The 22,100-nt window shown below is 41.9% G+C and overlaps 2 protein-coding genes across 5 annotated transcripts in view; both read right to left on the bottom strand.

Annotated features, from left to right (window-relative positions):
- Positions 1-2,469: 2,469 nt before the first annotated feature.
- On the bottom strand, positions 2,470-9,474 carry slc15a1b (solute carrier family 15 member 1b). Its single transcript, XM_088289462.1, has 23 exons — positions 9,410-9,474; positions 9,234-9,268; positions 8,981-9,065; positions 8,697-8,838; positions 8,500-8,619; positions 8,328-8,427; positions 7,541-7,631; positions 7,357-7,440; positions 6,836-6,918; positions 6,663-6,749; positions 5,552-5,641; positions 5,404-5,448; positions 5,297-5,329; positions 5,134-5,222; positions 4,756-4,837; positions 4,557-4,673; positions 4,342-4,482; positions 4,218-4,264; positions 4,036-4,143; positions 3,835-3,949; positions 3,616-3,753; positions 2,794-2,901; positions 2,470-2,709 (listed from the first exon to the last, which is right to left on the bottom strand). Exons 1-23 carry the CDS (start codon positions 9,414-9,416, stop codon positions 2,470-2,472), a joined length of 2,187 nt encoding a protein of 728 aa, XP_088145588.1. The 5' UTR covers positions 9,417-9,474.
- Positions 9,475-10,530: 1,056 nt separating this feature from the next.
- LOC148340325 (dedicator of cytokinesis protein 9-like) overlaps positions 10,531-22,100 on the bottom strand; it is a 32,573-nt gene continuing 21,003 nt past the window's right edge. Inside the window, exons 38-52 of one of the 4 annotated variants that reach the window (XM_088289781.1) lie at positions 21,764-21,879; positions 21,442-21,579; positions 20,451-20,633; positions 20,259-20,372; positions 19,679-19,894; positions 19,540-19,597; positions 19,317-19,423; positions 18,914-19,036; positions 17,351-17,464; positions 16,959-17,105; positions 16,276-16,486; positions 15,877-16,067; positions 11,872-11,972; positions 11,625-11,763; positions 10,531-11,322 (exon numbers count right to left, since the gene is read on the bottom strand). In XM_088289781.1, coding sequence (XP_088145907.1) covers positions 11,224-11,322; positions 11,625-11,763; positions 11,872-11,972; positions 15,877-16,067; positions 16,276-16,486; positions 16,959-17,105; positions 17,351-17,464; positions 18,914-19,036; positions 19,317-19,423; positions 19,540-19,597; positions 19,679-19,894; positions 20,259-20,372; positions 20,451-20,633; positions 21,442-21,579; positions 21,764-21,879 — 2,057 coding nt within the window. In that variant the 3' untranslated portion in view covers positions 10,531-11,223. Of the gene's footprint in view, positions 11,323-11,624; positions 11,764-11,871; positions 11,973-15,876; positions 16,068-16,275; positions 16,487-16,958; positions 17,106-17,350; positions 17,465-18,913; positions 19,037-19,316; positions 19,424-19,539; positions 19,598-19,678; positions 19,895-20,251; positions 20,634-21,441; positions 21,580-21,763; positions 21,880-22,100 lie in introns of those variants that run through there. The other 3 variants (XM_088289779.1, XM_088289780.1, XR_015842474.1) reach the window with 3 other exon arrangements.

Here is a 22,100-nt window from a genome sequence, read left to right on the forward strand (position 1 = left end):
AATTTGACTTGTCCATCCCTAATTGCACTGAGACACTCATTTTGCAATCAGTCAACCTTATCTTAAAGGCAACTTTGCAATTTACTACTATAATTTACTATTACTGTTTTTTAAGTAGCCACCGTGCCCAAGGAAAAAGAACCAATCAGAGACGGCGTGACCACCCTTTCAACCTCCCTCGTTACGTTTTGGGAGCGTTTCTGAAACCATAGTGAAAAAAAAAATGTCCTGCAGTGAAAGGCTTCAGGAGCGACCCAAAATTTGTAACATTTCTCCTCTTTTTGATTTTTCATTAAAAAAAGTCAAACATTTCAGCAGCTGTGACTTGCGTTGGCTTACACGTTGCGTGCAGAGCTCATCTCATGCATGATTACAATGGTGAGCTTTGATCAGAGACTCAAATTGGGGGCGAGATTAGTGGACTTAGGCTACATTCAAATCTTGCCAACTCACGCTCTAACTTTGACTCTGTCGGGAGATGAACTCAACTAGATGTCAGGCTGAAGACACTACGAAGATTATAGAATATTTACATTGTTTTATTTAGTCAGTGATATAGCGAACCATGGATGGTGATTGAGCACAAAACAGCAAAGTAGGTGATTTTTGAGTGGATAACGGATGATGGGCTCCAGAAAAAATCCGTTGCATTGTAAATTTGCAAATGCAGCAAATATGTGGGGCTGCTCACTGAACATAAGTCATTGTTGAGAACCCGCTTTATTATTTCTACAACACTACTCATGACAACCAGGATGTTGAGAATGTCCTAATAAAAGCAAAGCAAACTTCAACCTTCTGATTGTCATCATCTATCATGGTAAATGTGCTGAGTGGCCCGTCGTTCTTCCTCAGGGAAATAAATGCCTGAATACAAGTCCGCTTGACTCAGGAAAGCAGGCCCATTCAAATGCTCATAAATTACATTTCTGACTCCATAAACAAGGCCCATTTCGGAGTAGTTCACGGTTTTCATTTTTTAAGGTGCATGCTTTGGGAAGTAAACACTTCCACAACGTGAGGACCTTGTTTTAATTTTAAGCCCCCACGATCACAACTGGATTCCCCTTCAATATTGGCATTCAGCAACTATCAATAAATCATGAAGGATTTTCACCACGGAGCTTGTTGTTGACTCCCAAGGACATCGTGCCAAAAGTGCTGGTAATAGTTTTTCGGGGCTTTGTATTTCTTCCTAGTCTTAGAGAATTACGGAAAAACATTTTTTAACTTCTTTATTAATTGGGTACCTTAGTACTTGCAAACAAATACCAAAGTAATCCTGTTTTCGTGCTTTCTTAATTTTATAATTATGTTTACTTTTATTAGCAATAGTTATGCAAAGTCAATTTTGTATTAAAAAAACAAATGTTCCTCTGACTTTCATTTTCCACGTCCTTTACCGAGCTGCACTGAAAAGACCATTTAGATTTCTGCAAATTTGCCCTGGCAGGCACCCCAAAGAACAAAATTGCCCATGAAAAATAGCTACATAGCTTCATGTCATTGACATGTCAATGATTGCCATTTGGATGGGAAATGCGCACCTGCTTGTGGTATGAGGCGCCGTTCGGGACATAATTCAGGAATAGCTCTCACACTCACTAGTGAAATGCGCTCATACACACTAGTGAAATGCGCTCATATACATACATATACACATATATATACACACATATATATATATATACACACACATATATATACACACACACACATATATATATATATATATATATATATATATATATATATATATATATCCTCCTCAATGACTCTCCCTCTCCTGTCTGCTCCCGGGAACTTAGTGTCTCATTCCCGTGATTAAAGGTAAAGTTGACTCCCATCACGCAGGATTTCTTTGAGATTCCCAAGACCCACGGGATTCTCGAAAATATGTCAGCCGCTAGCGTGGGTGTGTGCGTTGGTCTCGCACAGGGTTCCAGTCAAGCTAGGCTTGCCACTAATTGAGACCGACAAGATAAGCACATGTTGCAACATGCTCACCTCATGCAAACTTCACCATATAAAAATGCGACACAAATCACGCTTTTGAAAAAAAATGAATGAGTGTATATTGCAAAAATCAAGTCATCCTAATGGAAAGAACTAATTTGTCCTAAATTAAAAAGAGCCTTTTACAACGCAATAAAATGCTTGCAACGCCCTACACAGCACATTACTAACAAAAAAAAAAATGGCAATGATAAGTTTCTGCAACACAGTGCAAAATAAGCCATTTGATCATGAATTCACAGTAACAGGAAAAACTACCATGTACTCAGTACACTACGCCCGCATGGAAACCTACCTCCTGCAAATCATGTGACCAAACACAGATCAAAGTCACTTTTGACATTCAACAAATGACAAGAAACACAGAAGCAGCAGCGTTTAAAAACAACGCTGAATCCTGTGGGTCTGAGTCTCTACTTTTTCTTTGGTTTTGTTTGTTTGTTTGTTTGTTTTTTACATCTTGGTCTGTGTGAATTCTCCCTCCTCATCCGAGCTGGAATCAGAACACTTCTCTTCATTACGACGCTCAACTGAGTCCTTTCCACCCATGTTCTTCTGCTTATCCTTGGGCTCCATCTCTCTGAACTGAGCTTCGATCTTGGTTGGGTCAGTGTACGTGTAGAAGTAGCCCATGATGGCGAAACTGATGCACACTCCCACCAGCAAGGAGGCAAAGAGAATGTATTCGGCCCACTGATAAATACAATTATTCATATTATTATTATTAGAGTTATTATCATCACTATTATTTATATTCAAACATTAGAAGGCACCCACCTGATCTTCAAGTGTTGCTGCCTCGGCAACAATGAGCACAATGATATTACCAACAGCAACTGTTAGCAGCCAACCAGCCTGCAGCACTGATTTCATGTTGCTGGGTGCCTGGGAAGAAGTTAGCGTGGACGTAACTTATTTCAACAAAACGACATACCATAGACTGTCCGTATGAAATATTGCAGTAAGCGAAGAGTGAGAAATGTTGATTTGAAAAAGGTTTGAATTGCTCTAGCGTCAGAGATAGTTGGAAATTGCAATGCAATGTCATGTAAAATTCATGTGAGTGAACACTCTAGGTGCATTCTAGGTCAGTGGTTCTGAATCTTTTGATACCAAGGAACACCTCAAAAAATATTTGGCTCTCCACTTGTGCACGTATTCACTAAAAATATTCTTACAAGGCATATTTAATAATATTGTAAGCTTCTGTAACACTACACGTATATATAGAAAAATCAAAATACTATACTCAATTAAAATTTATTGCACATAAAAGTTATATAAAAATGTAACTTCAATAAATATTACAAAACAAACAGTTCCAAAAGATCAAATGCAAATGTTGTACAACTAAAGTTAAATACAACTGAACAAATTTTGTTGTTTGAATATTTACTTCAGTGATTCTTGCATGTACCACTACGTCGGTCATATGATTCTTCATATTTGACCAATAAGGAGGAATATGTTTTATGACCGTCAAGACAGGAATTCTTACGAGGTTTATATTCAAAAGCCAAACTAATTGGAGGGTGACCAGTGCCAAACTGTTGCTTTAATGCAATGTCTGAGCTGTTTTCGAAGGCATGCAAATAATACCTGTGAGTAGGAGAATTCCAGGCCTGTAACAGAAAAGACCACTTCTCCCGCAGTGATGAGGAAGTACTGCGGAATTTGCCAGGCCATGTGGACCGAGTTTGGTCTGATGTCATTCACTTGACGGATATCCTGTTCACACTGGAGGACACCAACAAATCACTGTGATGCACATTCTTAGTGGATAAGGTGGCACACACGTGTCAATAAATATGCTCTTACATTTGGTCCAAATGTGAAAGTAGGCGGGATGATCAAGGTATAAGAGCTGCCGAAGCCTAGTTGCTGGTTATATTTGCACTCGCCTCCTGTATTGTTCTTGATCAGGAACTTGGCACTGATCACGTGAAGACAAAAAGCAAGAGTCATGGCATTTCTCGTTCATTTTCACATATGAGCCGAACATAAAAACTCCTCACGTACTTCCCATGTGGTACTGCCAAATATTTTGACATGTTTGAAGCAATGACACCCTTAAAGTCCAGATTTCCAACTGTTATATTCAAAGTAGAGCCAAGGCCATTGTAAAATCTGCAGAAGATGATCAAATTAGTTACAACGTGACAATATAATACAATATGAGTAGATTAAAATCCTTAACTCGCCTTATCGCATTAGCTCCCTGTTCTGGCTTGGCTGTGACATCCTCAAACTGTAGATAAGATCATTCATACTTTAGATTCAAGTTCTAGACATGCTTCCTTGACCTAATTTGCTTGCCTCCCTTACCACTTGTGGTCTGGGCAGAACCCCATCCTGAAGGATCACCACAGTATTCCGAGACCCGTCACTTAAACTGATCGGATAAACAGCGTTGGGGCCCAGTCCCAGCGAAAATGAGTCATCAAAGGTCAGGTAGTCGGTGTTGGCCTAATGAAGAGAAATTAATCAGTAGGTCTGGTGACTTGCATTTAGTGGATCATGTTGTCGGTATGCTTAATTACCGTGAAAGCATCCAACTTAAATGAGTGTGACCCAGCCTTGATGTCTAACGTCTCGTTCACCATGTTGAGAAACTTCACTTGGTGCTCAGTACTTAATGGAAAGGTGGGCAGGGTTTGCTAAAAGAAGAGAGTGAAAAAAAGGTCTGAAAAATGTCATGGGCTTCCTGTGTGTGAGTGTTTTTGCAGGTGTCACACTCACGTCAATCTGGATCTGGACCAGGCCTGCAGAAATAAACGCCAACGCGGCGAGGAACATACCCACGGTCATCCTCTTCAGCGGACTGCAATACAGCACAAATTAATTTCACTGACAGCAATCCAACCACTTTCCCGATTTGTGGGTGGTTTGTTTCACATGCGGTGCGTGGGTACGTCACGTCCATGTAAATATTTACTGTGAGAATAATTTCAAGACAGTGGCAGCGTAGTTTAGTGATAGAGAAAGTTTGGGCTAGGCTGTTGCCGTGGGAACGAAACTCCTTTATTACTCAAGGACCCCTAGTATACGATATTTCTTTTCAAGGTGAAAGGCGACCAGTGGAAGGCTAAAGGCGTTGAACATGACTGCAACACTCACGTGAAGTTTAAATTGCACTTGGAGATGAGTGGGTAGAGCAAACTGTCCACGATTGGCACCAGAATCAGGATCAAGATGGGGTTGACCGTCTGGCGAGCCACAAATTCACTTGCTCAATTCATCCAAAGAGAACCTGACAATGATTATTCACAAAAGAGCTCACCTGCATCTGGTCAGGCTGGATAACAAGGACTCCCTTTTGAAAACAGAATTGTGATAAGTCATTATTTTTGGGACTTTAAAGAAAGTTTGCGATCACTCGTGACTTACAAAGTCACCATCCATGGTCGTCGCCTGGAGGGTCCACCTTGATCCCTGTGGAATGGACACAACTTATATTTAGGCAGAGCTTCTTTGCCCATGTTTACTCCCATAATATATGAATAAGATGCGGGAGTGAGGAGTATTGGCTTGTCACCTGCTGGTCAAAGAGAGCCCAGAACATTGGTAGGGGGATGTAGAGGAACATAACCTTAAGCACCATCTTCACCTGGGCAATCAAAAGTTTCTACAACAAGCGGAAGAAAGAATGTTATTCTTGCATGTAATGACAAAGAAAAAAAAAACATGTGCATGATAAACATTTTACAATGAGCAATATCATCGCCACGGAATCCAAAAGACAAATTGTTTGATTGTTTGACAAGTTGCTTTTGTTTCCAGTCACATGATAAATGGGCTCATACATATACAATTCACATATATATTTTTTTCCAAATTTTTTTGCTTCAATTAATTCGACATTATGTTCCTGGCCACCTGGGGGCAATATAATACAGACATTCATCCAATTTCCATACTGATTATCCTCACTGGGGTTTGCCGGTGTGATGGAGCCGATCCCAGCTGACTTTGTGCCAGAGGCAGGTTACATCCTGAACTGGTCAGCAACCAAACACAGGGCACGTGTAGACAAACAATCATTCGCACTCACATTCATACCTGTGGACAATTTGTATTCAATAAACCAACAGACATACAGATATACATAAAGACGGTCACAGTTTTTTCAGTAAGCTGCAAAGATACAAAAGGTTCTTTGCTGAGTATAAAGAACATGTACCTATGACTATCATTACATCATCTGTTTACATATTTTGCTATACTGTGTAAAAATATCAGTTTTGTTGGTTTACATTGAGCGACAGCTTTAATTGGTGTGCTGAACTCAAATCGCTTTTCTGTAAAAAAAAAAAAAAAAAACACACAAGTAGTATGTCGTTTTTGGTGCTAAAAAATATTTTAAAATTTGAATTGTAACTAATTTAAAATGGAAATTATTGCCACTTGAGGCAACAGTGTTACATTGTAGTTAGCACAACAAAGCCAGCAAATTGTTTGCTGCATGATTTTTACAGATAGCGTTCAGTTGGGAGATAATACAAGTGACAATTAGTTCTTATAAATTGAATTTTGAGTTCTCATTTCTGTGTTAAAAATGAAGCAAAGTCAATCTTCACAGAAGTTTTCACATACCACTTTGAGGTGTGTGATTTCAGGTGTTTAATGTGTGAATATTCTGATCTTACGTCATATTTTTCTTCAGCCCAGTCCATCCAGTGCGCTCTTTTCGGGTATGATGGATGACGATGACTGAAGCGGTTACTGATGGCAAACTGCAGCAGAGGAAAATGCACAATTAATAAATTTTTTTCCGTTGAACCACACAGTCAAAAGTTACGGTTTCGTTAGGCGCACATACCCCGATGCATTTGCACACTTTCACCATGATGTTTCCCTGAGGAGCAGTCTTGTTGTACATTCCACTTCCCACAATGAACACAACTGGATATACACACACACACACACACACACACACCCACACACATGATAATAAAAAAAAGAATTGGCACTGAGTCCCTGAAAAAGTTTTAAGCGTTTTTCATATTGTGCAGGAAATTGTTCCACCGGGTCAACAAGGTCAAATTAAATATTTACAGTTTTGTGGAGGGAATAAACTGAAAATATAATCGGCACCTAAAAATAAATACCCCTCTCAGTTTTGACCCCAGCTGCCATCAGCTTCCAACAGTGGATTTTAAACGATATCGGATTCTTGTTCTGACATAGAAATAGAAAAAAAAAACAAGCGGCCAACTTCGCCTTCTTAGTTTTAGATGTATTCAAGATTACAATGTTCGCGCTTTAATCTAAAACAGTCTCGAAAAGAATGAGTTGGATACTGAACACTTAACATGGCTTAGCAAATGGATGTGTTCTTACTCAGAGCGACCACCATGAGGGCTGCGGGAACCCCAAAAGCCAGGGAGTAACATTTCTGCTGGCTATAGATCCCACATTCCTGAGCTAGAAAGCAACACAAACAAAAAAAAAAAAAGCATATTACTCCGGCTGTCCATTCCGCACCTTTCGTGCATTCCTTTTTTGGATGCATGCCAAGCCATACCTCTGAGGGTAGGGGTAATGACAGTGGACAGCAGACTGCCTGCATTGATGGACAGGTAGAAAATGGAAAAAAACGTGCTTCTTTGCTTCTCCTGTTGGAGACAAGATGTTGAAAAGGTCAAGAAGTGATATTATGCAACATGCAGTAATCTTTGTACTTGGCCTTGGACAATGTTATCAAGCGAGTGAGACAGAGGTTCCTATTGGTAATAAACACCTCAGCAAAAAATTGCTGAGAAGCATCAGATAAGTGCCTTAACGAGATAATAGTCAAACCCCGACGCGGTCAAAACTTGCATACACAGCAGGAAATTTGTCAGAGAAGTTATGATTACATGTTGCCAAACTGTAAGCAATAGCCTTTTTTCAAAGCGCAAAAGAAATGGTTTTACTTGAACTTTCAATAAATATTCTGCTATCCAATTCAGTTAGAATTTTCTGGAGTATCGACATTGGGACAAAACAGTCTCCCCTAGAACAGTTTGAGGGTTTAGATCAGAGGTGTTAAAACTATGGACTCAGGGTCTTTTGGAGGCCCGCGGCATTAACAGCAAACAAAGTTCAACATAGTTTTTTTTCCTGATGTTTTTTTTTATTCTAGCAAAAGACAGAAGGTTTTGTGCAAACACTGCCGACTACAATTTTGTATCTTTCAATCTACTTTTTCTAAGGCCCCACTTGCAGGTGATTAATTTTCTATATTGGCCCTCGGAAGAAAACCAATCTTGACCTTGAACCATTTCAAGGAACTTATGGTTTAGGCCGTGTTCCACTTTAGACTGCCCTACCTGATGGTCTTCAAACTGGTCTCCGCCAAAGGCTGCAACACAAGGTTTAATGCCTCCTGTTCCCAGGGCTATAAGAAGCAAGCCCACCATGGACAGAGCTCTGAGGACAGAATACCGCCAGTCGAGTTGAATACGTTTCACAATTTGTGCAATTCGGTGCCAGAGTGCTTACACGTGAAAAGCCATGTTATCCGGGATTCCGTCATGGTTGGTGTCGGTGATGTCATGGATGGCGCTGACTGCTAAGACCACCTGCCCTAATGTGTATACAATGGACAGGTAAATGATGGTCCTGCATGAGGGAAAGAGTGAAGAAGTTATGGAATCTTGTGTTCCGTTTGCCATCAGAAGAAGTGCCGTGAGACCCACTTGAACTTGCCCAGCCATGAGTCGGCCACAATAGCACCCATGATTGGGGTCAGGTAGCAGAGGGCAACAAAGGTATGGTAGATTGTGGTGGCAAAGTCATCATCCCACCTCAGGAAGTACTTAAAGTAAAGCACGAGCACAGCTGCACGCAGGCAAGGGGGAGACGGTTCAAAATGATTTTCAAGTTACATTTGCATTCAACACTGTCCAATATCGTTTGATTATTCCTGGAACTATCATGTTTGTCAAATTGAGATTCATTATCTGTCAACAAAGATACTCACCTCGCATGCCATAATACGAGAAGCGCTCGCAAAATTCATTGACCACAATAAAAAAGATGCTAACTGGGTAGCCACACACCAAAGTCTGTAAGAGATGACATTCAGATTGCAATTAGTGCTCTGGTGATGCCAGACGTACTAAGAGTAGAAAAAAGAAGTACTTATTTTTCAAAGTATAACATGTGAAGAATCTGGATTATGACTAATGTTAATATTGTGTACCGCATGAAAATAAAAAATATACATTACTTACACTTTTTGACTTGGACTTCTCCATTTCCTCTTTCCCTGCAAAATAAAAGGAATATTTAAAGTAAAGCATCACTACAGATTAATTTTACTCGTTTAAAGATGCTGCGTATACATATACCTGAGTATAGATTTTAGTTGTTCATTGATTTATGTCGTGACCATTTAAATCCCACTAACCTGCCATAGCTGAATGTCAACGGTGAGATCTTTTCCCCCTCGCTGCTCAAATCCCTTAATACGTCAAGTCTGTTCAAACTTGAAGCAAGCAAGGTGAGCTTTTATAACCTCCCCTCTGCCAATACCTTGAGTGCAAGTCACAAACTGAAAATGCACGTGGATGAACTGTGTATGCGTGTTATCAAGGCTAAACGTGCAGATAAGGTCGGTTATATACTGGCCGATCATTCACAGTATAATTGTGCAAACATGTAATGTCTGCATGTGTGTGATGTACATGTATGTGTGTGAACTTTACCTCAGTCGTTCAAATAGTAAGAAAGGGATTTCCAAAGCAATATTATTTTGATTGTGACGGTCAGATTTGTGAGGAAGCTGATGGGATGCCTGTGCCTCAATGAATCCAGAAAAATAATTATTCATCTGCGAGATTACTAACACATAATCAACCTGTAAAAAGTGCAGTTACTCAACTTTAAGACCTTCCCCTATGACCAAGCATCTCACACTATCTCTCGACATTCCATAAAGAAAACTCATTTTTATCTGTGATTGTGTTTTTTCTGTCCCGACTCACAGTTCAGTAAATCGAGAGCTTCAGCTCTCGGCTCAGCTCCTTACTTTAAAAGACTGATATGGAGTCACTTTTAAATAAGATCTCAGGATACTTGAACTCCTCCATCTGGAGAGAGTTGTCAACGCCGATATGGAGAGGATACGCCAACCTTTTTAGACTGAGGATCATGGTCTCAGATTTTTGTACCATCCACTTCACACTTGGCTGTGAACCGCTCCAAAGAGACGTGGAGATTCCAACTTGATGAAGTCAACAGAACCACATCTTCTGCAAAAGGTAGCGATGGAGCAGCCGTGGAAGAGTCCGACCCTCACTTGAAACCAATCGGAGTTGCAGCCGGTGATGCAGGCCAAACTCTGACACCTCGCCTGTACCTCCAATATTTTGTTTTGCATCTGTACTCCTTAATGTTCCTTTCTCCGGTCACATTATTAGGTACGCGTGTGTCTAGCCAGTGCTAGGGTGTGTGTTCTGCTCAAAATGAATTGAATCATATTTTTTTTGAAAAACAATTTATTTATTTCAAATATCAACTTCTTATATGTTCATATGCCTCAAATGTAATGGCATGTTGACCTCACACATAATAAAAGGCAAATCAACTGTACTGTCAGTTCCGAGGAAATTGTGCCGATCCTGCTAGTGTGCACTCCTTTCCCACCTTGGAGCAGGATAATACAGACAAAAAAACTATACATGACTATGACCATTGAGTAAATTGCAGAAATATTTCTCACAGAGGATAAAGAATATATGCTTGTAAGTATTGTTATATAAGTGGTCCACGTGCTGCTCACAAGTAAAAAAAAAAAACAATTTGTTTAGCTTGTCTTGCTTGTTCTTCAGCATTAGCCAAACACTGAGTAATAATTGTTTGAAGCTGGGAAAAAAGCTGCAGATATTAAATGCCAGACAGACATTGTGGGAATATACACAAGATGGATGTACGCATGAGTCTCTTGAAATCTGTGCCGTACATAATGATCAATAATGAGACAAGGCTGAACTCAATGGCGGGCAAATGAAAATTTCAAAACTTGAATGTCAATAACTATTCACTGTTGTCTCCACGGGAAACAAGGCAAGCACCTATCGATCACTACAGGAGGGTGCACCATAAAGAAATAGCTGCAAATGCTGGTTTTTACCCACTTATTTAGGAACTTAAATGGAGACGTGACTGAATCTCAATTGACAAAGATGAGAGAGACTGGAGTTGGATGTGAACATTTCCATATCAGAACATAGTTGCACTGTTGGGTGTGCCGCTAATGGCATTGAAGATGCCCATTGAGTCTGACAAAGAGGCTCTGGTGCCATCATTCACAGGGTTGATCTGGAAGAAATAGTTCATTATTAAAGATAAGGAATTGTGCTCACTTTTTAAGAAGACTGTGTCGTTAAATTTGTTCCATGACCATCCTCATGACAAAAATGGATGGAAATTACATGACATTTTTCAAATGAATTTTATATGATAAACTGCTGCTTGTTGTGAAGTGAGGATAAGGGCATTGTGACAGCTCTACGCTGATCTCATATAATTTTCAGGCAGTTTCTATTTCACAGTAAATAAAATGAAAATGCACCGCCATCACATCATCTAAAAGACTGATCCAGTATTAGCATTCTGATTACCTGCTCATGCATGATGTTTGACAGCTCCCGGGTCAGATCCCTGTAGTTGGCCTTCATTTCATCATGATACTCCTGCTGATCCTCTTTAATCAATCGCTCATTTATACCCAGTGCCTGGCCGCAGGCCTCTGCAAAATGTCTGCCAAAGCACAGCCAAAATTTTTAGTGCCAATTGAAAGCTACAATAAATGTATTCACAATGAAAGATATAAAAGAAAGTAATGGCATACGGTGCTTTTGTGCTTACCGGAAGACCTCTTTGAGCTGCTTGACTTTATTGTCCGGATATTTCTTGGCACTCGTGTCATCTAAGAAGGCTCTGGCATAAGCAAGAGGACCAGCATTGACCTGGAGAAGATGATTTGTTGATTGTTACTGTACAGATCCATTTTTTTACCCATCTTGCTGGTGATGTCAAGGTGTACAATACTTTTTTTCCATAAACCATTCATTAAAACATCTTTAACCCCAACATACAAATTTGACCGATTTCGACTGCAAGACCTTGAAAGTTAACCCTGAAATGTGATGGGATTTACAAAAGTGATCCAAAATGCAAAAGAAGAAAATAAAATAATTAAAAAAAATTTGGGGGGGGGTTATACAAATCGTGTGTATTCTTATGAAATAGATTTTTGATTTTACTCAAGTTACTGAGACACCATTAAAAAATTTATGCGACATTGGTAAGTGTTAATTAGCTAGAAACAGTCCCTAGAAGCGTCTATACATTCCCACCACATTTGCACTGGTTACCACAACATGCAATTGTGTGTATTTTTTGTAAATTATGGTAATATTTGATGACACCATCTGTGATTTTTATGGCACAATAGACATGGTAAACAAGTCCAAAATAAACAGTCTAGTGTACAGCACTCCTGACGTCACAGGGATTACATGAAGTGGTCCAAAATGCTCAATATATATCATTGTTTTGTTACTTAATCGGCTTAAACATTTTTTCAAGAAATCAGATTCCATTGTTGTTTGCACTTTTCTACCTTATGCACGCTGACTAATCAAATGCCGGACAATGTATTTTGACCAGTCTGTTCCTTTAATGCTTCATCTGTCCAGCACCTCTGAACACAGCCCAGCAGTGTTCTTTCCTTGAATTTAAGATCTGCTCTAAAAATATGATTTTAATAACATTGTGATCTGTCAATTAGGTTTTATATAATTGATGAATAATGAATAATTTTAAAAAACTATCCAAATTTCCTTCCTTTTATTATACAATAAAAGGATATTATTATAGGGGCGGCACGGTGGTCAACTGGAAGACATGATGGCCTCACAGTAAAGCGGTGCAGAGTTCAATTCCAGCTCCAGCCTTCCTGTGTGGAGTTTGCATGTTCTACCCGTGCCGGCGTGTGTTTGTTTTCTCCAGCTACTCCTGTTTCCTCCCACATCCCAAAAACAGGTCGATTGAAATACTCTAAAATGTCGCTAGGTGTGATTGTGAGCGCGGCTGGTTATTTGCCTTTGTGATCCCTGTGATTGGTGATTGGTAGAGTTTTGTGATGGATAATGAAAGGTATTGCCGACATATACCGATCACATCTGTGTCTAGCACACGAATCGGCCGATCGCAATCTCACTACTTGAGCGTCAATATAAATTGACATTTCATTCAACTCTTGAATATCAGAATCAGAATCAGAATCAGAAACCCCTTTATTGTCATTGTACTCAAGTGTGCAACGAGATTAGAGAGCTCCCCTCTCCAGTGCAATACAACAATAATTCAGATAAATAAATATATAAATTAGATAAACAAGAGAATAGTTAGTGCAATGGAAAATAATACTGAATAGGATATATAAAAACACATCACGTTGCTGTTCTGCAAGGTAAGGGTGGTCGTGTGTGTGTGAGAGAGTTTAGAATGAAAGAAACTGTTTCTCAGTCTATTAGTCCTTGATTTGATGCACCTGTAGCGCCTGCGAGAGGGCATCAGGTCGAACAGGTGTGAGTTTGGGTGGGTATTGTCTTTGACGATATTGAGAGCCCTGCTGAGGCACCGGGCGGTGTAGGTGTCCGACAGTGAGGGGAGAGGGCAGCCAATAATCCTTTGCGCTGTTTTGACTGTCCTCTGGAGCCTCACTCTGTCCGCCTCAGTGCAGCCGCTGTACCAGGTGGAGACACAGTACGTCAGCAGGCTCTCGATGGACGAGTGGTAGAAGGCCAGCAGCAGTTTCCTGTCCAGGTTGAATTTCCTGAGGACTCTCAGGAAGTGCAGACGCTGATGGATCTTCTTTACCACTGCTGTGGTGTTGTGCGAGATCAGATCGACCACTGTCGTGTCGTCAGCAAACTTGACGATGGTGTTGTTACCGTGGGCCGGGCTGCAGTCGTAGGCGTAGAGGGCGTATAGGAGAGGGCTCAGCACGCATCCTTGAGGGGAACCGGTGCTCAGCGTACGGGTGGAGGACATGTAGGGGCCGAGCAACACAGTCTGGGGTCTGTTGGTCAGAAAGTCCTTAATCCAGATGCGTGTGAGGGCAGGGAGGCCGAGAATGTCCAGTTTGGCGACGAGGATGTCCGGGATGATTGTGTTGAATGCAGAGCTGTAGTCCACAAAGAGCATCCTTGCATAGTTCTGCTTTTGTTCCAAGTGGCCCAGCACAACATGCAGAGCAGTGTCGATGGCGTCCTCGGTGGATCTGTTAGCCCGGTATGCAAACTGGTAGGGGTCCAGAGTGGGAGGAAGGCAGTCCCTGATGTGCTGGAGAACCAGCCTCTCGAAGCACTTCATGATGACTGGCGTGAGAGCAACAGGACGGTTGTCATTCAGGAGGACGGCGGGTGACTTTTTGGGGACAGGAATAATGGTGGAGGTTTTCAAGCAGGAGGGGATGACTGCTTGAGCCAGGGAGCGGTTGAAGACCCTGCAGAAAACATGTGACAGTTGGTGGGCACATGCTCTGAGGACCTTGCCTGGTATTCCGTCGGGTCCAGTAGCTTTCCTGGGGTTAATAGCCAGGAGCGCGCGCCTCACATCGTGTTCCTCTACGGTGAGTGGGGGGGAGTTGAGGCATGAAGTGCGGGGGGGTGACGGTTGGGGCGAGTCAAAGCGAGCAAAGAAGCAGTTAAGCTCCTCTGCCAGCGATGCACTCGGGTCTACAGAGGTCGTGCTGTTGCCTCGGAAGTTGGTGATGCTCCGTAGACCCTGCCACACCTCCCGTGGTCTGTTGCTGGCAAGGTGGGCCTCCAGCCTCCTCTTGTAGTTAGCCTTGGCTAGCTTGATGCCTTTGCTCAGGTCAGCACGAGCCACCCTGTACTGGGCTTTGTCGCCTGACCTGAAGGCAGCGTCACGGGCCTTGAGGAGAGAGCGGACCTGACTGGACATCCAGGGCTTCGCATTTGGGAAGGTTCGTATGGTCCTGTTTAGGGACACAGTTTCCATGCAGAACTTGACGTAGTCCAGTACACAATGCGTGTAAACATCAAGGTCCTGATGATCAAAGAGGTCCCAGTTGGTGTCTTGAAAGCAGTCCTGTAATTCACTCATTGCGTCATCACGCCAGGTTTTCACAGTCTTTGTGGTGGGCCTGAATCTGCGCCTGAGAGGGGTGTACGCAGGTGCGAGCTGCAAGGACAGGTGGTCTGACAGGCCGAGGGGGGCGAGTGGGAGGGCCCTGTATGCGTGCTTGATGTTCGAGTACACATGGTCGAGAGTGTTGTCTCCCCTCGTTGGGCACTTGACATGCTGGTGGAACTCTGGGAGTACAGTCTTTAAATTGGCCTTATTAAAGTCCCCCGCTACTATGTGAACGCCATCAGGGTCACTCAAACACGAAACCTTATAATGTTCAAGGTGGTGTTTGCGCCGTTGTGGGAGTAAACACAGTCAACTTGTTTCCAGGCCAATGGAAGTGGCTCCTCTCTTTTCCATTAAATTCGGCACAAGAGAAGCATGTGGACTAACATTGAAAATAGAGCCCCTAATGTCAAACTCAAGGAGCCAAGTGCGGACCGCCACATCATTTTATGTCTTGCTAAAGTACATGAAGTGTCTACTTCATGTTTTATGCTCAATGGATTTGTACTTCTCATTTTCGCAGAAAATAGTTGAATTTTTAATCCTTAAAAAAATGCAGTCTAGAGGGTTTTTTTTCTTTTCAACTGCGTGTTTCTATGACCTCTAAATCTTTAAATGGTATAATGTTGTGTTTTCATGTAAAACATGACATTTTCTTTGTCCGTTTTAGGATGCAAAGACCTCTGTGGACCGTGATGCATGCACCTGAACACAGACGCTGCCTTGCAGTTTAAGCTGTAGCCGGATCATGTCCACCTCGGAGGCTGAGCACAGCAACTGCAGTTCAGCCACTTTGGCGCTCATCTCATCTATGGCGACCTCGATGGGGCTGAGGTCACTCTGGTGTTGGTACATGACAGCAATGCGCTTCTTCACATAGGGGAAACAGTGGGTGGCTGAGAGGGAAAAACAATGACATCATCCAAACGCTAAAAGGAGAATCATCAAGCTGCATTTGTATTATCATGATTAAATCTGGACTTTGGGATGAATTAAGCAGGAAGAAACCTTCTTATTCACTTCCTGGCAGTGATTGAAGATAAATAGTTTGAAACAAAAACAATAATTCGGTGAGTATTTGGACACCAATAATGTTCAACCTACTGGTGAGAATAGTCCGTCGTTTGCACTGTTCCTCCACACCACCCTGTTTCTTGCCTGACACCGTAAAAGGCGTCTCAAACACAAAACGACGGATGTTGTGGCTTTTCTCAAAGTCAGTCTTCCTCTCCTCCAACTCCTTGTCATCGAGGTATGGCACGACATGGGTCACCTGGATGTAAGCGTACTTGGAGTCCAGATCCTTTGGGTTCACCTGCGGGTTTGGAATAAAAAAATTGACATTGAAATTGACAGAAATATTGGGATACATGACACTGTACCGACAGTGACGAAAAATGGAAGGACATATGATTTTGGTAACCTTTGCAGTATGAACACGCCATGCCTTGATGGACTATTTGTACTCGGACGTACTGGAGCACAAAAGCCCTTTTCTAAAACATTCTCCTCAATATTATGTGTGGAATTGTGCCTAAGGACAAATGCTTTTGACCATGTGAGTGTGCTTTACAGACACACTGTCTGAACCTTAAAATGGACAGTGCACAGCAATGCATGACTCAGTTACTTAACTCAAACATAAATCCTCAGTACCAGGGCCACTCTGCACCTCTGCACGTAAATTCAAGTCGCATATTAATACAGGCATGTTCTCCTGGGACTATTGCACAACACTTAGTAAGGCTCCACTTTTAATTTGTGCAACTCTGCAAATGTGTTCCCACCTTTCCTGAGTCCTGGATGATCTTGACATTCTCTTGACCAAACTTGTATGAGTAAAGCTTCAACAGCCTCTGTGAAATCTCAGACAGAGGTGTGAATTTTGGCTCTTTGTAGATGTATTCTTTGCCATCTTCATCCTCAAAAAAAACCTACATGAAAGTGAAAGTGGTCAGAAAACACTGTTCTTACAATTCCATAACATACCATTGAATTCGAAGCATGTTCAATTGTCATATAAAGACATGACAGGAATAAATCACACCCACACACACACACACGTATAGAAGCACTGCAGACTTTGAGCAGAGTTGGAATGGGATGGAGAAGAAATCTCAATAAAAACATTCTTTGGCACCACAGTATCATGAGTCATTCTTTAAGTGTAGTGCATTACCTGTCCAAAAAAGGCCACTCTGAAGTATGTGCCCAGCACACGTTTGCCAGTATGCATCACCTCCAAAACTTTAGTGTAGGCACGATGGAGGGTATCATACACGTGCGTCAGTCTCTGCAGCACCAAAACACAAACATTGCATTGCGTCAGTGTCTTTATATATGGGATACGTTTGGGTCCTTTGGTGGTGGTGATGGTCTGACGTCCATGGGTTGGCATAATGAAGAGGCAGCTGACTGGCAGCAATGAGTTAGATGAGCGCATCGGTCAAGCGCAACAGATATTTTTAAGATTGTTTTTAAGTCTTAAAATTCATGCCTGGCAAGTCAGTCTGTGTTTACCTCAGATATTTTATAATGGAGCTAATGATATATTTTATATACCACATATTCTGTCCTGGTTCTCACGGAAGATGGAGTGTATCCCAGCTGATTTAGGACTGACCCTGGATTTATCATCCATCAATAATTAATGTTGCCTATAACCTGTTCGACTCAATTGTAAAGAAAAACATGTTTTTGCTAGAACTGACCAGTCACCAAAGGAACACCACGCCTACAGTGAAGCATAGTGATTGCAGCATCATGCTCTGGACCGGCTTGAAATTTTTTAAATTTACGTCTACTGCCCGAAGGCAGCAGGGAAAGGTTCCAGCACCCTCGTGAGGTGAAGTGGCTTGGATAAAGGATGGATGGATTAAGACCAAACCAGTAACTGAATCATATTTCATTTATGTTTCGGCATTCTCTCTTTCTGCATGCTTTTCTTTTATCTAATTCATCGCAGAATGGAAACAAAAAAGTTTGGATTGTTAAAATTAATTACACCCTTAGTAGAATTTATAAAGCCAAAGTAAGTTTACACATTTGCACATATGGGAGAGGGAAAGAGGCCTGGTTGAAGCAGCTTGGCAGATGTCATCATCACATCATGTCATGTGCATATTTGAATGCTATTAAGATGTTGTCTTAGTGAGTAATAGTGCATAATATGCCACCTGCTCAGATGCCTTCTCAACAAAAATGGCAATGTTCTCGTAAAACAAGATGTGTGGTTTGTTTAACTGAGCTCAGGAAAGAGCAAAGTGAAAACAAGTGTGGCACTCGAGCCTCAAGAAGTACAGCACTCATAGCGCTGAAAGACTTCGCACCAAAGCTTCTGGGATTTTAGACTCCAACCGCTTACGCTATACTACATCCATGGATAGTCACGAGTGAACAATAAATCTTGAAAGATATTGGTTGCTTTTGAGACTCTTTCTGGCTCTCTGCGTCTTGGCAGAAGCTCAGAGCAGTTATTGACGACATGAATTTGACTGACAATTCCTTTCATGGCTGACGCGGCCGATGTTTGAACCTAGAATACACTGCCAATGAGAACATGTCAAGCGAATCATGGGAGTCCTACTCGGATGGCTGCACTGATTTTGAGACAATTGCCTTCAATTATGACTTCCTTTAATGCCTCTTCATCGGAACTAGGATCAAGTCATATTTTAAGGTGAATCTGTCCAATCTAGGGGTACAGTAAGATTCCATTTGTGTCCTTCCATAAATTAAGTACCTCAAAATCTCTGCGTTTCTCATGAATGGGAATGATGAGCCTGTAGACATCAGCAATGAGTTCATAGCGCTCTGCATTCCAAAGACCATCAGCACACTCCTCCAACAGCTCCATCAGTACCTCCTGTACAAATATAATCATTGCAGATTTTATTGTCTTATTCTTTGTATGAATTATCCATTGAGGTGTGGTTCACTGACACAGCGCCATAAGTGTGCTCAACAGCACACTAACCACACCCTGTGTCAAAGTCTGTTTTGAGTTTCCCATCATAATTTCACAGAACAATTAACACTCTCGACAGAGATAAGGGCAGTGGTGCGCAGGCATTAGGTGACGCGTGAGATAATGGAGAAAGAAAAATGCTGCATCAGGGCTTTGGAGTGACACGTAGAGGACGGACCTCGTTAAAATGCACATCCTGCATCCCTACGTCCTCCATCATGGCTGCCTCTTCGTCAATGTTTGGAGTGATGACGCGAAAGGCTGAGCAGCCGTGCTTGAACATTCCTTCCAAATAAAGAGAGGGAAGCCAAACGTCAGGCCTGTTCCTTTCTGTACTTGTGTAATCTAAAGTTCAGTGGGACCATAAAAATGTTGGAGCAAAGGGGCAACAGTAAGCTCACCTTTCCTCCACAAGTACTCAGCAACCAGCGCTGCGACATGCACGTAGCAAATGGCTGCCTAAAAGAAAAGCAGACAAAACAGAAGTGTTCTTCAGAATATAATTTTTTTTTTGTTTGTTTTTGTTTTTTGTGAAAGCACCTCTGAAAGGTCACCATTCTTGTTGTGGATCCGCGCCATGCTGTCCAACCAGGTCTTGCGGAGCTCTGGCGTGCTTGTGTACGACTTGGCCAGACTATACTGAAGGTCCACCAACATCTCCGGGTCGTTCTCGTGCTCCTTCATTTGCTCAGTGGCCATTAGTACCGTTCTGATTCGTTTGGTCAGGTCCTTCACATCTGATGGGAACGCAGTGTGCTATAGAAAACACGGCAGTGCACGTGCCACTACATTTAAGCAACGTAACCAAAATTCAGTACAAAGCACCACATGCTTTTAGTTCACTTCAAGATATAAAAACTTCCTTTGAATTGATTGTGGACTGAACTCAAGATAGGTAAAGTAAACAAAACAGTCAAACAAATCACTCAGTCATTCATGAACTAAAACGACCATTAAGTGAACTGAAGTGACCCGCATCAAGTGACATAAGCGAATACAACAGTATGTACTTTAGGACTGTGTGCTTAATTAACAATTTTGTTATTTGAATTGGTTGTAGACAAAGCCATAAAATCTGAGATTTCATTTAAGTGTCACACATCACCAACCCACCGCTGACCTTGATGCTTTGGTCACCGTTTGCACAATTGTTAATGATAGACAGAGACTGCTGGAAACGCGTGCTCCCGATGCCGATGACGTCGGCGATCAATTGACTGACAGCAATTACCACCTGTGCAGAATTCAGAGCAAACCAATCTGAGATGCAAACATGGACAAAACAGGAATGCTTTTCATCAGAAAGATGTACCTGCAGATGGGTTCTGACAAATGATTTACGTCCGGTGTAGTCAAAGTTGCTCTTCATGAGGATGTAAAGGAGATTGGCGGCGGCATTGCGGAGGGAGCTCAGCTTGGAGTTGCAACACTTGAGGATCTCATAGCATAAGGAGGCGCACATGTCGGCCCGGCCATCGAAGAAGGAGCAGGGGAACTGGAGGACACATGGGTGAGAAAATCACATTTGCAGGATCCGGCAAAATCTGATGTGTGTCAGAAAATTTCCAGGACTAGCATCACTAAATCTGCTTCACTGCATGCCAGGCAATCAACCAGCACATCCATGAAGAGATCCGGCGGAGTTTGCTTAGATGAATACCCAAGAAATTCGATTTATGGCTACTTCACCCCAGTGACCTGAGCATCTGACAGTTCCTGGCCAAGAAGAACGTCGCTGTGTTGGAACAACCTCACTTCTGACCCAACCTGGCTCAGCCTGATTTGTCTTCCTCTTTGCTAAGATCAAGTGGATCAGCAAGGGGGCCCGTTTTGAAAGCATGGATGACATCAAAATGGCTGTGACGACGGCGCTGCAGAGAATACCGGAATAATCCGTCCAGGAGTACACGAAGACCTGGCTGGGAAGGCTGGAAAGTGACTTTGATTCCAGCGGGATTACTTCAAACAGGAAATCTCTTAATTTGGATTTGAAATAAATCTTTTGTAACACCAGTCCTGGAACTTATCTGACACACTTTGTAACGTCCTTTCAAACACTGCATACAAAAAAAGAGAACATTCTCCATTCTCCATTGCAGTTCAACCCAGATGCACCTTTTCTTTTCTTTCACTCCAAATTGATTCAACCATGCCTTTATGGACCTTGCTTGTGCGGGAACTAAGTAGCCTGGTCCTAACAATGATTGATTAACCAATCAATAGCTCATTCATTAGAGGCTTTTTTCCCCATATACTTTTGTGTTTTTGAATCATCAACACACATTCCAATCAAGACTGTTCACCTTGTAGATGAAATTCCTCAGTGAGATGAAGACCTGCTTGAGAGCAGCCTCGGACTGAGGGATCTGCAGAAAGCACAGTTGCACCTCAAATACTTTCTTCATCAGTGGGTTGTGGCCAAGATCTGAGTTCAACTGGGTCTGAGAGTGGAAACAGTGCGGGTGTGTCAACATATTGGATGTGGCATCATAAGAATAAAATGACAAAGATAATAAAAAAATGACTGGTTAAATCTAATAATCTGTCCGAGGGGTATTTTTCTTTCGGTTCGGTGCAACGGCTCGCATTCAATGTGTTTCCAAGTCATCACTGCAAATACTGTACCTTGAATCCCATCATGAAAACGCTCAGTGTGTCGAGCACAGTCAGACACACTTCTGTCGACACGTTGGCTTCCAGCAAACATTGACTGTTCACATCAGCTTCTGTATGGGAGTGTACTAATGGCAACAACACAAGGTAGATTTATTATAGCCATATCATGTATCAGATAATTCCCAAGATATTGCTTGATTGCCCAATGTTGCTTGGGAGCAGATAAGTGTTATTGTAATTCTCGTGAGCTACCATTAATATTTGATAGCTTGTTTGAGTAGAGAAATAACACACAGATGAGTTTTACTCTTTTTTTTCCCCATGTTTTGGTTTCCATGGTTATTGA

Source organism: Idiotropiscis lumnitzeri, chromosome 3, assembly GCF_059441095.1.
Source record: "Idiotropiscis lumnitzeri isolate Australia: NSW breed Sydney's pygmy pipehorse chromosome 3, RoL_Ilum_1.0, whole genome shotgun sequence".
In the NCBI taxonomy this organism is placed as follows: domain Eukaryota; kingdom Metazoa; phylum Chordata; class Actinopteri; order Syngnathiformes; family Syngnathidae; genus Idiotropiscis; species Idiotropiscis lumnitzeri.